The 16,572-nt window shown below is 40.2% G+C and overlaps 1 protein-coding gene across 1 annotated transcript; it reads left to right on the top strand.

The window, feature by feature from the left end:
* The first annotated feature begins 34 nt into the window (after positions 1-34).
* On the top strand, positions 35-4,760 carry mmp21 (matrix metallopeptidase 21). Its single transcript, XM_034708766.1, has 7 exons — positions 35-187; positions 259-1,156; positions 1,784-1,923; positions 2,010-2,151; positions 2,263-2,520; positions 2,603-2,775; positions 3,798-4,760. Exons 1-7 carry the CDS (start codon positions 35-37, stop codon positions 4,101-4,103), a joined length of 2,070 nt encoding a protein of 689 aa, XP_034564657.1. The 3' UTR covers positions 4,104-4,760.
* Positions 4,761-16,572: the final 11,812 nt, after the last annotated feature.

Below are 16,572 nucleotides of genomic sequence, written 5' to 3'. Positions count from 1 at the left end.
TAACTTAGAATAACGGGGGGACACAGACACCACGATGCTGACTTTTATCCAGCTGATCACTTTGCTTTTTTGGACGAGCATTAGCTCAGCTGATGCAGAGAGACTTTTCCACAGGAGGGATCATTCTGATGTGCTGAGCGACAACTCGCACCAAGCTGAAGTCATAACGGACAAGAACTCAGCAGAGGTAAAATCTCCTACTCATTCGATGTTTGACCATAGGAAGCATTTAAAGTAATCATGTCCTTGTGTTTATAGTTATTTCTCTCCAGATATGGATTCATTAAACCAGTGAATTGGGAGGAGGTCCAGTTTGAAGACTCCTTCACCTCTTTTACGGAAGACTTCCTGGATGACTTCCATGATCAAATCCAAGAAGGCTCCCCGGTGCATCGTTCAAGAGATTCCCCTCATGTCGATGATCAAGGAGGTCACACCAGTTTCACAGAGAGTCCAGCGTTTATTTCAGCACTTGAGGAGTTTCAGAAGGTGTCCGGTCTGCCGGTCACAGGGGTGTTCGATGAGGCCACAAAGGAGGCGATGAACAAACCAAGGTGTGGAGTCCCTGACAAGGAGATTGAGCTAAACACTCACGAAGAGGAGAACAATAGCAGCTCAGAGATTGAGGACAGTTTTGGTGACACTGAGGATAACACCACGGCAAGTAATGCAACCAGTGACGGTACTTTTGAGTCTGGAAACCCCTTTGGAGATGACATATTCAATTTTAACGACACAGAAAGTGTTCTCTCAAATGACACCAGCAGTAATTACACAGACGATTCCACCGCATTTGATCAGATTTCAAATCAAACCTTTCAAAATGATTTGAACACAGAGACTCAACCGGTAAATATCACCCTGAGCTTAGATCAAAGCAAAGCAGTGCAGCGCAGGAAACGCCACCTTGCCACTCTTGTTGCCAAAAACAGGCGGAAGAGAGATTTAAGTGAAACAGGCTACATGGCCTTCTCTAAGAGGGTGTTGAAGTGGAGGCTGATAGGAGAGGGCTACAGCAGTCAGCTGTCCATTGAGGACCAGAGGTACATCTTCAGGCTGGCCTTCAGGATGTGGAGCGAGGTGTCTCCGCTGGAGTTTGTGGAGGATATACGCTCCCCACTGGAGGACGTGGATATCAGGCTGGGCTTTGGCACAGGTAGGTGTGACCGATACTCCTGGCAGAATATGTGGGTATTATTGGATAAAAATGTAGCCTCAAACAACAGATCAATGTCACTGATCAGCATATCTAAAATATCTTAAAACAGAGGTGGGAAGCAAAACAGTCTTTGACTTAAATGTTAAGCAGGAATAATAATTTGAAACACTTTTTGCGTGTGTTTCCGGCCTTGACTGGGGAGTGGCTTCATGGGAAGGTATGCAGAGGTAGAGGCCAGACTGTGGAGGTCTGCAGCTAGACTGTCTTGGATAAGATTGCCTCTGGCTTTGCTTATGTTAGTGAAAGTTAATAACCGTTGTCAAGGGGTTTTGACCAATCAGAATCGAGCATCTTACACAACTGGAAGAGCAGCAAGAAAGCCTGGTTCAAAAACTTGTTTTCCCAAATACTTGCACAAATGTGACAATTAGGGGCGGGCTAAGTTGACTGACAGGCTGGCATGCTATGGTGTTTTGCCAGGATTCCCTAATGCCCACCTCAACTCCCCCTCTTTCTTTTTTTCTAGACAAAGAGGTCTAGAAACCATTTTTTTAAAAACACAAGTAACTTGTTTGCAGAGAAACTGAAACCTCTGCTTAAAATGTTTCCTTAAATCTCACACAGGACGCCATCTGGGTTGCAATCAGAGGTTTGACGGCACTGGTCAGGAGTTCGCCCACGCCTGGTTCCTGGGTGATATCCACTTTGATGATGATGAACATTTCACCGGTCCTAACGCTGGCAGTGGGATCAGCCTTCTCAAAGTAAGCAAAATACAGATGGATCACATGAGGAATAAACAATTAGCTCATTCAATCTCACAATGATTCTAATTTCTGTCCATTTCTAGGTGGCAGTTCATGAGATCGGCCATGTTTTAGGTCTCCCTCACATTTACAGAAGTGGCTCTATCATGCAGCCCAGTTATCTGCCCCAGGAGTCCAGCTTTGAGATGGACTGGATGGACAGGAAGGCCATACAGCATCTCTATGGTAACAGCTCCATCTACTGGATACACACAAAGAGAGGGACAAATAGAGGTTTATGTACATACTTAGAGCAACAAACTGAAACTATTTGCTGTCATGTTTTTTGTGTCTCAGGGGGCTGTAAGGGTCGATTCAGCGCTGTGTTTGATTGGATCAGAAAGGAGAGGACGCCCCATGGGGACACTGTCATCCGCTTTAACACCTATTTCATGAGGGGCGGCTGGTACTGGCTGTATGAGAACAGGAACAACAGAACACGCTTTGGGGACCCAGTGGCGCTGCAGATTGGCTGGCGTGGTATTCCCACAAGCGGAGTGGATGCGTTTGTGCATGTGTGGTCCAGGAAAAGAGATGCTGTTTACTTCTTTAAAGGTATAAAAAAATAAGGAAATGAGATGCATTTTCATAACATAGATCTAAATGTTTATAACATGAGTGTTGTTTTTGTGCACAGGCACTCAGTTCTGGAAGTACGACACTGAGAATGACCAGGTGTTCAGACAGGACTCTGAAGGTAACCGCTATCCCAGGTTTATCTCTGAGGGTTTCCCAGGAGTGTTTGGTCCCATTGACACAGCTTTTTACGACAGGAAGGAGTCCCGCATCTACTTCTTCAAAAACACCCTGGTAAGCAGACTCTTTCTCCTCTTTTTTTGAAAAAAGAAAAAAAGTAAGGCTGAGCTCAGACTAGACGACTTTTAGATGTTAAAGGATTTCAAAACCATGGGAGACCATGCACATAAGGACAGTTCTGACTGATTATGGAACGTTATTAACCTCTGAACGCACACACTAAGAGGCAGCTAGACCAACACTGTACGTTTGCGGTAACAATTTCACAAAGTTAATTCTACACACACGTTATCTCACAGAAAACCATGTGATCGAACGTGACGCAGAGATAAACAGGGAGGATGATCACTGTCCTGGTGTGTGTTCTGTTTTGCAGCAAAAAAACAAAAAAAAGGAAAAGAATATGGGTGGGAAAAAAAGCTTGACTCTGGGTACAGTTTTCTTTACGTTCGCTGTCATGTTTGTCAAGTATTTGATTTCCGTGTAGTGTCCAAACTTGAAAGGACAGACAATCTGCCCAAAGATGACTGGACTCTGCTCAAAATAGCACAACACCTATTTTACTGTCCTCCTTTTATTTGAATTATTTCATCCAAGATTTGGCTTAGAAACTTTCTATTTACTATTTAGGTGAAAAACCTTAAAATAAAGGAAAACAGACAAAAGAAATACCTGCATCAAATCATATGAAAATGCAACACAAGCACATAGCTAGAACACCACAAAGTGTTCACAGTTTTGGTAAAGAAAGCCAGTAAGGTGACAATTTTAAGAATTAAATCACAGCCCCCAAAGGCACCCCAAATTTTGCCCAGGGCCCCTCTAAATTTTGGATCCAGCCCTGGCCTTAAACTATACTTTCGTTTTATGATTTATAGTCCAACGATGTAAGTTTGTAGCACTAGTCAGTACACAATAGGCAAAGTCTCAGAGAGAAGAAAGCCTAAGCTGATTCACTTGTTTCTCAGCTTTGCATTCCTGCAAACAAACCCACCTCCCGTCCTCTGTGATTTGTTTGTGTGTCGTAATTAAGTTGATTTCCACATAAGAGGCCAAACAATTATCTGTTCAAACAGGTGTACGCATTCGACGTGGAAGCCAACAGCTTGGCAAGAGGCTTCCCCAGAAACATCAGAGATGTTTTCCCTGCAGTGGAGAGTGGAGACCATCCAGATGGCAACATTGATGCTGCCTACTTCTCTTACACCCACAATGCCATCTTTCTACTCAAGGGCACACGCTTCTGGCAGGTGGTGGGCAGCCGAAATCGCTGGCGCCGGCCTTTTCTGCCACGGAATGGCCTGCTGCCACACAAGGAGGTGGATCAAAACTGGTTCGACATCTGCAATGTTCATCCCACGGCGCTCAAACTAACACGCTGAGGGTGCTGAAGCAGAGACTCATAAAACACCACCTTACTCACCTGTTGTTTTACATGTTCAGACCCCAACTATCTACTTTTCTTTTGTAATGTTTATGTATAATTTAAGATCTTAAAGACAAAAACTTGCATATTCTGTTGGCTTTTATTTTAAACAAGAAGTTCTATTATTATATCAGCTGTCTGTCTCCCTCTTAGAGGCGCCAAATGAACATTGGCGAGAAAGAAATCCTAATGGACCTTCCATAATTAAGATATTTAAAGCTGGAGAATAATCTTATTATAGAATATTTGCTATTTCTCAATTCAGACATTTATTTTTACTTATGGAAATAAAAGTAAGTGCAATATGTAAAAAAAATGCTTAAAATTGCACACCACAAGAAAAGGGGATGATTGAACTGAAGGAAAGGCTAACGGTTATTGATCCAGATAACAGTTGCAGTTTTGTTGTTGTCTATAAGGACAGTTGAAGAACCTGTTATCACAATCCTGCAGGTTCTCTGCTGGTGGTTTGGTGACAACTGTGCACTCTCTCTATTTGCTTATGTCCTCTGTCACCCCTACATCCATCACCCTGTGCATCCAATCACCGCTCAATAACAAGTGTCCACAAAAATACTGCAAATAATTCCCTACAGTGTAATAAAGCAAAACAGTGAACATAAATGTCTCCCGCATTATGTTAAATAATCATATACATTTCATGTAAGATGAACTGGATTCAAATCGTTTGCAGAAATATGCTCAGGAGTGTTGTTGTTGCAGAGTGGTGAAATCAATGTCTGTGGTGTTTACCGCCCACTTAATGACATCATATTTTGAATTCTTCTGAAAGCTTCAAGCTTACAGGTTGTGACAGGTTGTGACGATTTCAAGTTAGCTAACGCAGTTTTTGATTAACCTTAGCAATGTACTGGGACGTAAGTCACTTTGTTGTCTATTCTTTTGTTCCTCCACATTGAAGTGCTGACTCAACCAAGCTTTTGAGAGGTGGAGTTTGGGTCATGGCTTTGTTGCCTGGCAAACAGCTACCAGGCACCTACCTGTCAGCCAACCTTCACTGTATATACAAATGATCAAATGAGCCACAGAAAAAACTTGGGACCCAACGGAAACTCCTTGGACTTTGAAGCTAGCCTCAAGTGGACACTTAAGTAACTGCATTTTTTTGCACATTCCCACGACAGCAATCTTTTTGTGACCAGTGTTGCCAACTTAGCAACTTTGTTGTTATATTTAGCGAGTTTTCAGACCCCTCTAGCGACTCTTTTTCAAAATCAACTAGCGACAATTCTAGCTACTTTTTTCTGGTGTTAAATGGAGACTTTTGGAGACAGACATGAAAGCATGTATCGTTCTTACTCTACTCAACAAGCAGTTGATGCTGCTGTGAGTCCCTCCTAGCTTCATTCAGAGCAGGAGGCGTTCACCTCTCAGCCTCCAGACTGCAGATGTATCACGCATGTATGAAGACACCGCTGGCTGATCCATTTAGATTGTTAGTGTAGATTGTATACAATAACTATCTTGAAAATGATATTGTTGCAAAATGTAATGTTTTACTTTGATTTGTTGTAGGCTCTTAAGTGTAGTTATAAACATATTCAGGGTGTTTTTTTACTCTCTTTTTGTTTCTCCATCGACGTTACACATCTCTCCTGCAGTGTCCATTATTATTATCTAGCGACTTTTATGACAGCCAAAAGCTACTTTCCTCATTGAGGAGTTGGCAACACTATTTGTGACATTATGCTCAGGTAGGGCAGCTCAAATATAGTTATCATGTTTTACTGCTGTGTTCCAGGTTGTGAGTCGTATATCTAACCTGAAGTAATCTGACAAATCGTGGTCGTTTCACAACTCCTTGACTGATAAGCAGTCACAAAAACAAACATAGTGGATATCAGGGGACAGATCATGAGAGAAGAAATGTTATGAACAGGTCAAATTATTGTTATAGATGACTAGTTTGAATGTGCTAATGTTTATGTTCTTGCTATTTTCACATCACGGTAGCTAGGTAACAATACAAGGTCAGGAATAAGGTCTGTGTACAGAGGCTTCAGTCTGCAAAGCAGCAGCCCCAGAGCCTCGGCCCTTTGCTGCAAGTGATCCTAAACTTTATCTTCTCCTTTTATGACTCCTGTCCTCTCGTTACGGCGCATGAAGCCAAACTGGAATCGAAAGATGATGTATATATGTTCTTACATGCATGTTTAGCAGCATAAATATAGCCAGAAAAATGACAGCATGCACCTAGCATATCAAAAGCTTGTTTTTTTTAGATACTGACACAGAAAAAAAGTGTTAATTATCATGAATTCTGCACAATTTAAATGTATTTACAATACAGGTCAATTCAAATGTGTTGGATTGCTTCTTCTTTGTGCATCAAGTTGCTGAAAGGGATGTGTAATTGTTGCCATATCCACTACTTTCCCCCTATAATAATGGTGGAAGTGGAGATGCCAGGGCGCTAGGTCCAAAGGATTCATAATAACACATCTGGACTGAATGTTCGGAACAACGACTTCAATCTTGACCACCCTCAGAAACTCATACTAATAGTTTCCAATAGTTAGGAAAAATATGATTTGACCTGGAAAACATGATGATATGAATCCTTCCAGAAAATCCATTCAAGTCCTGGTTCATCCATCGCAGTGCAACATACTTTAGAGCTGGTTTAGAAGAAAACGGTACACGCCCCAGAGGTGGTGGAAAATATCGTTTCTTTCAAACCTCTCTCATTGTAAGAAGTATGGTTAAAAGATTTACACAGTATCAATCAAAAAACGGCCGATTGAAATTTAAATTGAAGCAAAATGATTGAAAAGCGGCCTCGCCTTATTTCTTAATACTGTCCTATTTCATAGCAATCACGCTGCAAAGAAACAGACATTGATCCAGTAATCGATATGTTACTTGAACACTCTTATTAATTCAGCTCATCTGCAGAAGATTAAGCTCCTGGTGGGCCGTAGATAACTAGCGTAGTGCTCCAGGCGCTCCGTAGGCTATATTAATAAATTGAAGTAGAAATCAATTGCAGGCAAATAACAAAATGTCACGGCAAGAAGAGGAACAGGGACGGATGTCATGAGATGGTGAGTTTGCAGAATGAGCTCCTGTTCCTGTGAAGCAGACCTGTTTAATTACTTTTGTATAGAGGCGTTGGATTTGTGAAAAAAGGGGCTGAACATGAAAATTTCCTTTTACAAACCTGTAGACTCAGGAATTGTTACTGTAATGGACTGTTTTAATATTTGAATCTCGTGGTACATTGTCGATGTTAGGGATGGATTGTTGCATTTAACAGTGCATCATGGGCACAGAGGATCTCCTACAGGGAGAGATCCAGACTCTTTTTGACTGGAGTTGCTGCACTGGGGCAATGACTGATGGAGGAGTAGACACACACACACACACACACACACACACACACACACACACACACACACACACATGCATGGGATTTATTTACCCTTTCTGACTTAAAATAACAAATCCATATTATAAGCTCATGTTTACCAATACAAAAAAAACTAATGAAAATAATGATGCTTATTGAATAAATGAATACATAAATAAGTAAATAAATAAAAAACAATTATAAAAATAATAATTATTATTATGAATAAAGACTTATCCTAAATGACAAAAATGAGAAAAACTAAGTCCTAATGAAGTGATAAATAGTCTAAATAATGAGTTAAAAAGTTAGAATTATGATCATAAGTCATAATTATGAGGTTAAAACAGGTCAATATTATAGGATAGATGTCTAAAATATTGATAGTAGGTGAAATCAGTGAGATAAGTTATAATTATGGGGTAGTGACTCAAAAATATGAGATAAAAAAGTTTGAATTTAGAGATTAAAAAGTCATTATAAGATTAAAGAACAGGCAAAATCATGAGTCCGTGTGAGTCATAATATGAGATAAAAAAAAAAGTTAAAATATGAGCTACGAAGTCATAATAAAGATGTTTAAAACTCTAAATGATGTGCTGGGTTTAAAAATGATAATAATGGCCCTCTCAATGGCCACAGGAGCTGTACACCTGTGTGCTCTGACATCATCAGGCTGCTGTTGAGCTCACAGCTGCTGCCAATTAGCAATCAGTGGCTTCTAGTCAGCTGATGTAAATGTGTCTTTATCCAGAAATTGATGTAGCACAGGTTTAGCCTCTAAGTCTTTCAGTTTGCGCTTCAGTGAGCAACGAGAGAGATTATGGTTTTGTACTGCTTTTATTTTTCGAAGTCAAACTACAGACTTACCTGCTCCTGTGTGTGAGTCTGCTTCTGGGTGCTCCAACCTAGCTACCAATAGAGCCACCTTTAGCCATTATAAAGGCATTGAAAGTACTTAGATAAATGCATTTGTTTATTTCCCTCTGGGTATGTTTGTGACAGGGCCCTCTTTGTTCAATTTCACTTTGACATTTATAAATATAAAATTATTGCAATATGCATATGATCCCTCCAAGTCAGATAACTACTTAACATTCTGTAATTCAGAATGTTGTCCCAGTTGTTTTGCGTCTAAAACGCTACAAATGTTTATTTCTGCAGCACCTTGCGGTGTCTCTAGTTGACATCTCAGCAGGAATAATTGATAGTCTAATAATAAATCCAGTACATTAGATGATTTAGTGCAGTCTAAGCTTATGATCTGTTTGTTTATCTCATTATGAAGCCCCATACATCTCTTTCACCCCAGAGTTCCTCACACAGAGAAATCCAAAGTACAAACTGTTATTCACACATGCCAGTCCCCGGCTGCAGCTCCACACAGCTCAATGATCTAACAGTGAACAGTGATCTATTGAAGCTCCCTCCTCTCTGCACCGCGGGCCTCTTTGGATGCGACTGGGATAAATGAGATCAGTCATGCTGATGGAAGAAGCAGCCCCAGAGAGATACACAAACCTGTGTCATGGCACAGGAATCCACATGGGAGGCACTTTAGAAACAGGAGAACGGGATTCAGACTCCTGCAGCACATTTTTTATGACACAAAAAAAAAATCACCCAAACTCTGCCAAGACGTGAGAATAAGTTGCACTGCTCTTGCCTCATTTCTTGTCTCGGAGCAGTGTGGGAAAACATAGGAATGAATCACTCCTAGTGTCATTTCCACTGAGTGTCATACAGGAGTGTGTCTTTGTGTGCGCCACGGGATTAACTCAATAAACTGCTGCATTTGTAGATACAGTAATGTTGCGTTCAAATGTATCGTCTTTAAGATTCAGCCTTTCAAAGAGATCCTTATTGTCACGGCACAAATCTCAAGGGTTGAATTACCAGCATGTTCAAGGATAAAATCACTTTCAGTGTGCTCATGGAGAGAGAACATTTCCTGGATTTCCACTGTGATTGAATAAATGTATTTCTTCTGTGAGTATCGCCTTGTGGGGAGGATGTTGAGCGGTTGTTCAGCTTGAGTTGAGATATTTTACCTTTTTCATTTTATATGTCATAATATTCACGTAGTATAGAGAACATCCTTTATGTGATGGTCTCTTACTGCCATTGTAGATGGAGCGAATGAAGTGAAAACTTCATCAGGAAAAGGTTCAAGTAGTTCTATTTCTTCTTTGAGTTGTTTTATTTTTTTTTTATCATCAGTAGTTGTGGAGAGCACTCATGAGGTTGGAACAGATTCATGCACCCCATGTCCTTATTTCCATCTCCTTTGATGCTAACTCACCCCTCACTCACTACAAACCACCAACCGAAAATGAAAACCATACTTTGTCTGGTCTCTTTTAATAAAAGTTCACAGTTTAGGTTATGGATAAAAACAGAAATTCAACCAGTTCATAATTTAAAAAAGAAAGTATTCTCACACTAAAGCCTTAGGTTGGTCCCAGTTTCCAACTCTATCCCCTGCCCTCTCTAACTAAAGGAGTAAAAAGCCCCAAAACAAACTAAAAACAACCATGACAGACTCAATAAATGCAACTTACCCAATCATTCAACTCTCTTTCATGACTTTTGCGATACATTTTCATAGTGGACAGATATTTGACCTAAGACTGTATAAAACATGGACGTAGCCTCAGTGACATCACTTATTGGTTTCTAAATAGGGGCTCCCAAGCCTAATGATGGGGGCAGCCATATTGGAAACGCTAACTTCCCCTAATATACAGCTAGAATCAGACAAAGAAGGGGAGCAGAGGCGGGCCTTAAAGTCTCTTGGCTAACAGCTACAACCATAGACATATAAAGAGTATGGACGCCGCATTGGCTGCTGGAATGAATCTCTGCTGTCAGTCCAGTCAAATCACCCACGCCTCTACTTTTACCCATATATGGGCATATGTTGGCCTTTATAAAATCTTGACATATAAGTATAAAAAAAATGTCTGCCCCCTTAAAGTAATTAGGAATGAAGAAATAAGCTAAAGATGCAGACTTTTATTTTTGTTCCAGTCTATAAATGTGTTTATTTGTGCTGTAAACATGGGCATTTTAACCATTGACTGTATACACAATGGGCGTGGTCTTAGTGACATCACCCATGTATTTCTGAAGAGGTGGTTTGAAGCCCAATGTCACCATATTGGAAATGCTGACTCAACCCAACTTTGGGTCAACCTAGAAAAAGGTAAAGGAATGGAGTTGAGACAGGCCTTAAGTGTTCTGACAAATAGGAACAATGCGCCCTCCTGTCAAACAAATCAGCCACACCCCTAATCATGACTCATAATGCAAAACTTGTAATCTGAATATCTTCAAATTTAGTATAATGAGCAAAATTAGCCGTTATTTGTACCAGAATGTAAACATGTTTAATTGTGCTATACAAATTAACATTGTAACATGGGTGTTATAGGGCTCCATTAGCTTTTGTAGCCAGTCTCAAGTGGACACTTGAGGAACTGCAATTTTCCACACTCACTTTCAACACTGAAGGTTGTTGCTTACATTTCACCAACAATCCCTCAATAAAAACATATAGTACATTTATTCAAAATTGCATTATCATGAAGTTTACCCCCCTAATTTCATGGGGCAGGTTCCTTAATACTAGATCCTACACTTCCCAGATTACATCTTTCTATCAGACCCTTTCTGCTTGAAAAAAAACCCACACCACCCCAACTACCTGACTCAAAATGTTGATTCTTGCTTATCAAAGTGTTTATAAATGTGTTGTCTGCAGGGCAACATCATATTGATTGAATGACTCAGGCTATTAAGACTTTAGACAGCTCCGACTTAACCACAGAAGCCACAATTGTCCTTCACACAGGCTGCTAAGGAGTACTCCACATAATGAGCAGAGTCTTAAAATATGAAATGATCTTTTGTAACAAGTGCAACTAAGAGGAGGAGGAGGTAGAGAGAGAAACAGCAGGTGGAAAGATTGTATACACGATTACACTTATAGTGTTCTTTCCATTCTCATGCCTTCTTATGCTTTCTCTCAAGTCCTTATATGTGCAGAGCAGCACTCTGTTTTCATTAAATAGCACATAGAAAAGCATCTATAGGGTACCCACTGTGAAGTCTGGACTAAGTGCTGTAAAAAAAATTTAAATGCAAAAACATAATGTTGTGCCTCCCAGCAGTTTGAACTCATCTTTCATAAGAGGCCAGTAGAGGGCAACCTCGACACACAGAAGTTAATTAAAAAGCTCTTAGTGCCGCTGTGCAGACCCTCACATGGTCAGTGCCAACTTTTTATGGTATATTGATGTTTTTATTTATTAAATATAGAATATTTCACATGTTTATGAGCATCTTTGACATTTTATCAACCCCAAACTGTATTTAATGTTTCACTGGAGCAGCTGGTCTGCAATGCGACAGGGAGTTTTGCAGAATCTGCTATTTAGAACCTCTGCTCATCACAGCTTCTTCTGAGTGTCTTGGTTTTGTTGGTAGATATTTTTTCCCCTGTGTGTCAGTGTGACATCTCACTGTGTTTGTGGATGTGTCAGGTGTATTTTGAGCGTGGAATAAGCAATGGGAGAATTCTCTCCACTCACTGAATGTGTCCCATGTTGTCAAAAGACCAACTGCGGAAATGCTGACATGTATGTGAGTGTGATTTTCTTTCAATGACAGGTTATGGTAATGCATTTACCTGGGTGCACACACTCTGTATTCTGTGTTTGAAAAGGAATTTGTAGCTGCTGCCAAAGAATTCTCCACCACCCCCCGGGGGGGTAGAGTGCGGATCAGCATTTATTCTGCAGTAATAAGCACGGAATTCAGACTCTCCTGAAAAGAGGATTTTGAGTTAAAAGTTGTTGTGCGCATTAGCTCTGAGTGGCATCGTTAACAAGGCTGCGGCTTGTTTACAGTGGTTCAAAACTCAAGCAGTCTCTCACCTCGTGAAGCATTCAAATGCATACACATGTGCGCTCCTGCAGGAACACACACAGATGTTGTGTGTCCCTCTCCCTCTTCTTTCTTTGCCCTCACGTAAAGAAGTTGGGATTAAAAGAGAAAAACACTGACTGATGCCTTCACGACTGCCTCTCAATTTCACATTCAAATCAATATTTCAAAAGCTCTTATCATCAAATACTTTCCAGGCAAAGTGCTCCTCACTAAGGATCTTTAATGTCAAGGAGAGGTAAATAGGATTTGGAATCCACAAACCCCGGCTTTCATGCTCTCATTATACCGCGGAGAAGGAGAGGCACTGTTTTTTTGTGATGTGAACTGTGTTAGTCTGCAGTGAAAACACTATTTCAGACACAGAACAAGCATATTTATGACTTTTTCTCCCTCCTTAGTTACACATGTAAGCAGGAGTCGCTATGCCAAATGGAAATAGTACAGTAATTACACATGTTCTCTTGAGAATAGTCCATGTATCACATAGACTAATTTGAATGAGGAATCTAAATCATGCAAGTGTAATTAAGCGTTGTGTAGCCTCATGCATAATGCAGCCTTTAGGTAGAAGGGACTAAATACCTGGTAAACAAAACGCGGGGGTGTGGAGGATGATGTGTTTTTCACACAGGAAATGAAACTAATAAAAGCACCCGCTCCTTTAATTTGTTCCCATCAGCACTCGGAAGAATTTCTCCCACCAGCCTGTCACACGTTGAACCTTGACCTTTGCCCCAGGAGGACTTTTAGAGACAAAACAAGGGGGCTTTCTGCTGATGTCAGTCTGAGTGGCAGCTGCAGGTCAGTAGGGGGGAGGGACGAGGCTGTCCCACGCATGGCCACACAGAAGTGACAGCCCGAACCCCGCTTCTTCGGATTTGAGTGAAAGGGAACGTACGTGCCATTTTCAAGTTTTTTGGCGGTTTTGTTTACTTGACTTTGAAGGGGTCAGAGCACAAAAAGCACACTTTGTCCTTTACTCCTTGTGATTTTTGGGGCACTGTGAAACAGCTTCACAGGGACTCTTTCTGACAAAAAGTCCTTCCACTAAAACAGTGGATAAGAGTGTAAGATATTCAGAATACAGATATACCGTTAAGACAATAGAAAGGCCTCTGCAATGTCTTCTCAAATCTCAAACAAACCTTTAAAACAACTCAAACTTTTTGATTGGTCGGATTAAGAAGCAAGTGAGAAACTTGTCATGACTGGTTTGTATTTAGTTTAGCTTTGTTGTTCAGAAAGCCTATTTCATTTCATCCTTTAGTATCCTCATGCTCCTTACTTCTTGGTTATGTGTTATTTTTTTCCAAGCAACAACCACCCTTTTCCAAAATGAGGCCAATGTGGAAGTGTAAAAATCTACAGTTCCTCGAGGAGGCTGGCTCCAAAAGCTAAGGGAACCCAATTAGCACACATGTTAAAATGTTAATTTTAACAGCAGAATAAATATGTTAACAGCCTGGTTCAAATTTGATCATGATATGACTGGCTCATGTCTTTACTTCGGTGGACTTTTTTTGGTTATAACTTTTGTGTATTGAAGACTTGCATATTTGGGGACGTGGCTGGGTTGACTGACAGGTGGATTTTTCCCTTTCTAAATTGACTAAAAGTTAGGTTGAGTTAGCAATTCCAATATGGTGGCCGCCATAGACATATAAAGAGTAGACGCAACTTGGCACGCTGCTACCTATTGGCGCTGACAAGCCGTGGGGCCGCCATCTTGGTCTGGTCACCTGCTCCACTCAGTGCAATCTGTTTGGCAGGCGCAATTAAGTGTCAGCGCATTTAATCAATCATAACTCGCTGAATACTAAACTGATTTTCATGCAGGGGGGTTTTCTGCAAACTTCATACATGTAGGTATGATACAGGATACATGATTCAGGGTATTTTAATATTCATAGTGGGCTTAACAGTAATAGAATATTCTGATATGTGATATATGTGATGTATGATAGGTATTTTGCCGCACAGTGCTCTGGCATCTTGAAGTCTCTGCTGCTTTAGTTTACGTTTACAGGTAGGATCATGGGTAGGATGACCGGACCAAGATGGCGGACGTACTTCTTGCGCCTCAGCAGCCAATGCGGCGTCCATACTCTTTATATGTCTATGGTGGCTGCCATCATTTAGCTTCAAAACGCCTCTTCAGAAAACAGTGGTTGACATGGCTTTTTTTCCCTCCTTAATTATTAGGCCCACACTCATTGTCTTCACCTGTGTCTTGTTTGTCACACCTTGGTGTATAGAGAAAGGAAATTGGACACAAATGCAGACAGCAGAGATTCATTTTAACAGGAAAACTTAAAGCCAAATCTAAATCTTACGATTAAATACAAAGTCCAAAAAAGAAGCAACGCTAGAGCCACAAAAAGACAACACAGAAAGTTTTGCTGCATCAAAAACAAACTGGTTTGGTTTGGTTTGGTTTGAACTCATTGTTGTGTTTTGCATTGTGTTTTTTTTCAATAAACATATATTGGCTTTTATAATTTACTTTTTTTTTTAATGCTTTATTTATAGTTTTTCGTTTTACAAACAAGAACATTTATTCCCTACATCCGCCCATATTATCCACCAACCCTAAACCTAGAGACAAGAGTGACAAATGAGTGATAAAAAAATAAAAAAATAAACAACACAAAAATAAAACAATAATAATAATAATAATAAAAGTAAATGCAGTAACAATAATAGCTAGTAAAAAATATCTGTAGACTAACAAGCAAATACTTATATAATAAACATTGTAAAAAATAAATAAATGAATACAGAAAATTATTTTGAGGGTTTTTGACAAAATTTGCGTTTCTTTTTTTTTTTTTTTTTTGAGTTTTTGGAACCACTTCTCTTTCAGTTTGTTTAGTTTAGTCTATGTACATTTTTTTTTTTACAGCCATTTTGTTATGGAGGGTGACGTTGGGGGTCAATACAGACTGCAGTGGAATAATACTTAAACCTCTTTTAGTAATCTAGTCCTTCATTTAGTCCTTCAGAAGTCACAGTATTGTTTTCAAGTTAATCCTTTCAATAAATAAGTACATGGCTTCTGCGGCAGCTACAGAGCTCCTATATTTAATTTCAAGCCTATCTTATTTTGGATGAATGACAACAAGTCCCAACTCTGACGCATCTCGCAAAAGATCTAACATGCTGCTGTTACCACCTGTCAACAAAATTACCAACATCTAATGAGCCCCTTTCTTCCCCTCTGAGCCTCACAAACACACCTGCTTATCAGACTACTTGTAAATTCACAAGCACCAAACAAGAAATTTATGAAGTGGTTGAGTATCAGGGTTTGTTTTTCCTCCTCCCCCTCCTCTTCCTCTTCCTCGTCCATCTCTCTCTACTGTGTTTGTCTCCAGGTCCAGATCCTCTAATTTTCTCCTCACCTCAGCTCCCTCCCTCTCCCCTCTCTCTCTCTCTACTCCTCCCTCCCTTTTTTCTACCAGAGGAACAGATGGGGTTTAACTCAAGGGGGGAATGATGGTTGGACGTGAACAGTGCCTTACTTAAACAGGGGGGAAGGGTGTCGCTCTCTGTGTCACATACATGTGTGTGTGTGTTGTGTAGTGTGTGTTTGATTCCAGGTTTCACTTTCAGCCTAAGATTTGACTGAATGACACTTGAAAAATAACACCAATGATCAACATTCAATCATTAAAAACTGACAGTATATGGAAATTTGTGAAACATGAACTAGTCAAATTTGACAAATGGAAGTAGACTGGCAGACCCGTACGTTCAATTGCTTGGTGATTTGACACGACCACAAAACAGGGAATGGCTGGACATTTAAACGTAACACATAAGAAAAACCAAGTGTGTAAAGTAAAGGCAAACTGAAGACGTTTAACCCTCCTGTTATGTTCGTTTCTCTGGAAGAGCAATAATGTTCTTGGGTCAATTTGACCCGGGGCATATTCAATTATCCAAAAGTGTCAGAACCCGTAAAAAATCCCAATACACATTTTTTTAATCAAATTTTTAACTCCATTACTAACCATTTAAATCAATATTTAGTCCATTGGTGTTCTTTAATTCTCACAGATCATGGTTCAATGAGGATAACTCACTCGTTTTTCATGAAAATTAA

This window comes from Notolabrus celidotus, chromosome 18, assembly GCF_009762535.1.
Source record: "Notolabrus celidotus isolate fNotCel1 chromosome 18, fNotCel1.pri, whole genome shotgun sequence".
NCBI classification, from domain to species: Eukaryota; Metazoa; Chordata; class Actinopteri; order Labriformes; family Labridae; genus Notolabrus; species Notolabrus celidotus.
The sequence above is the reverse complement of the archived record's forward strand: the minus strand, read 5'-3'. Positions and strand labels throughout refer to the sequence as shown.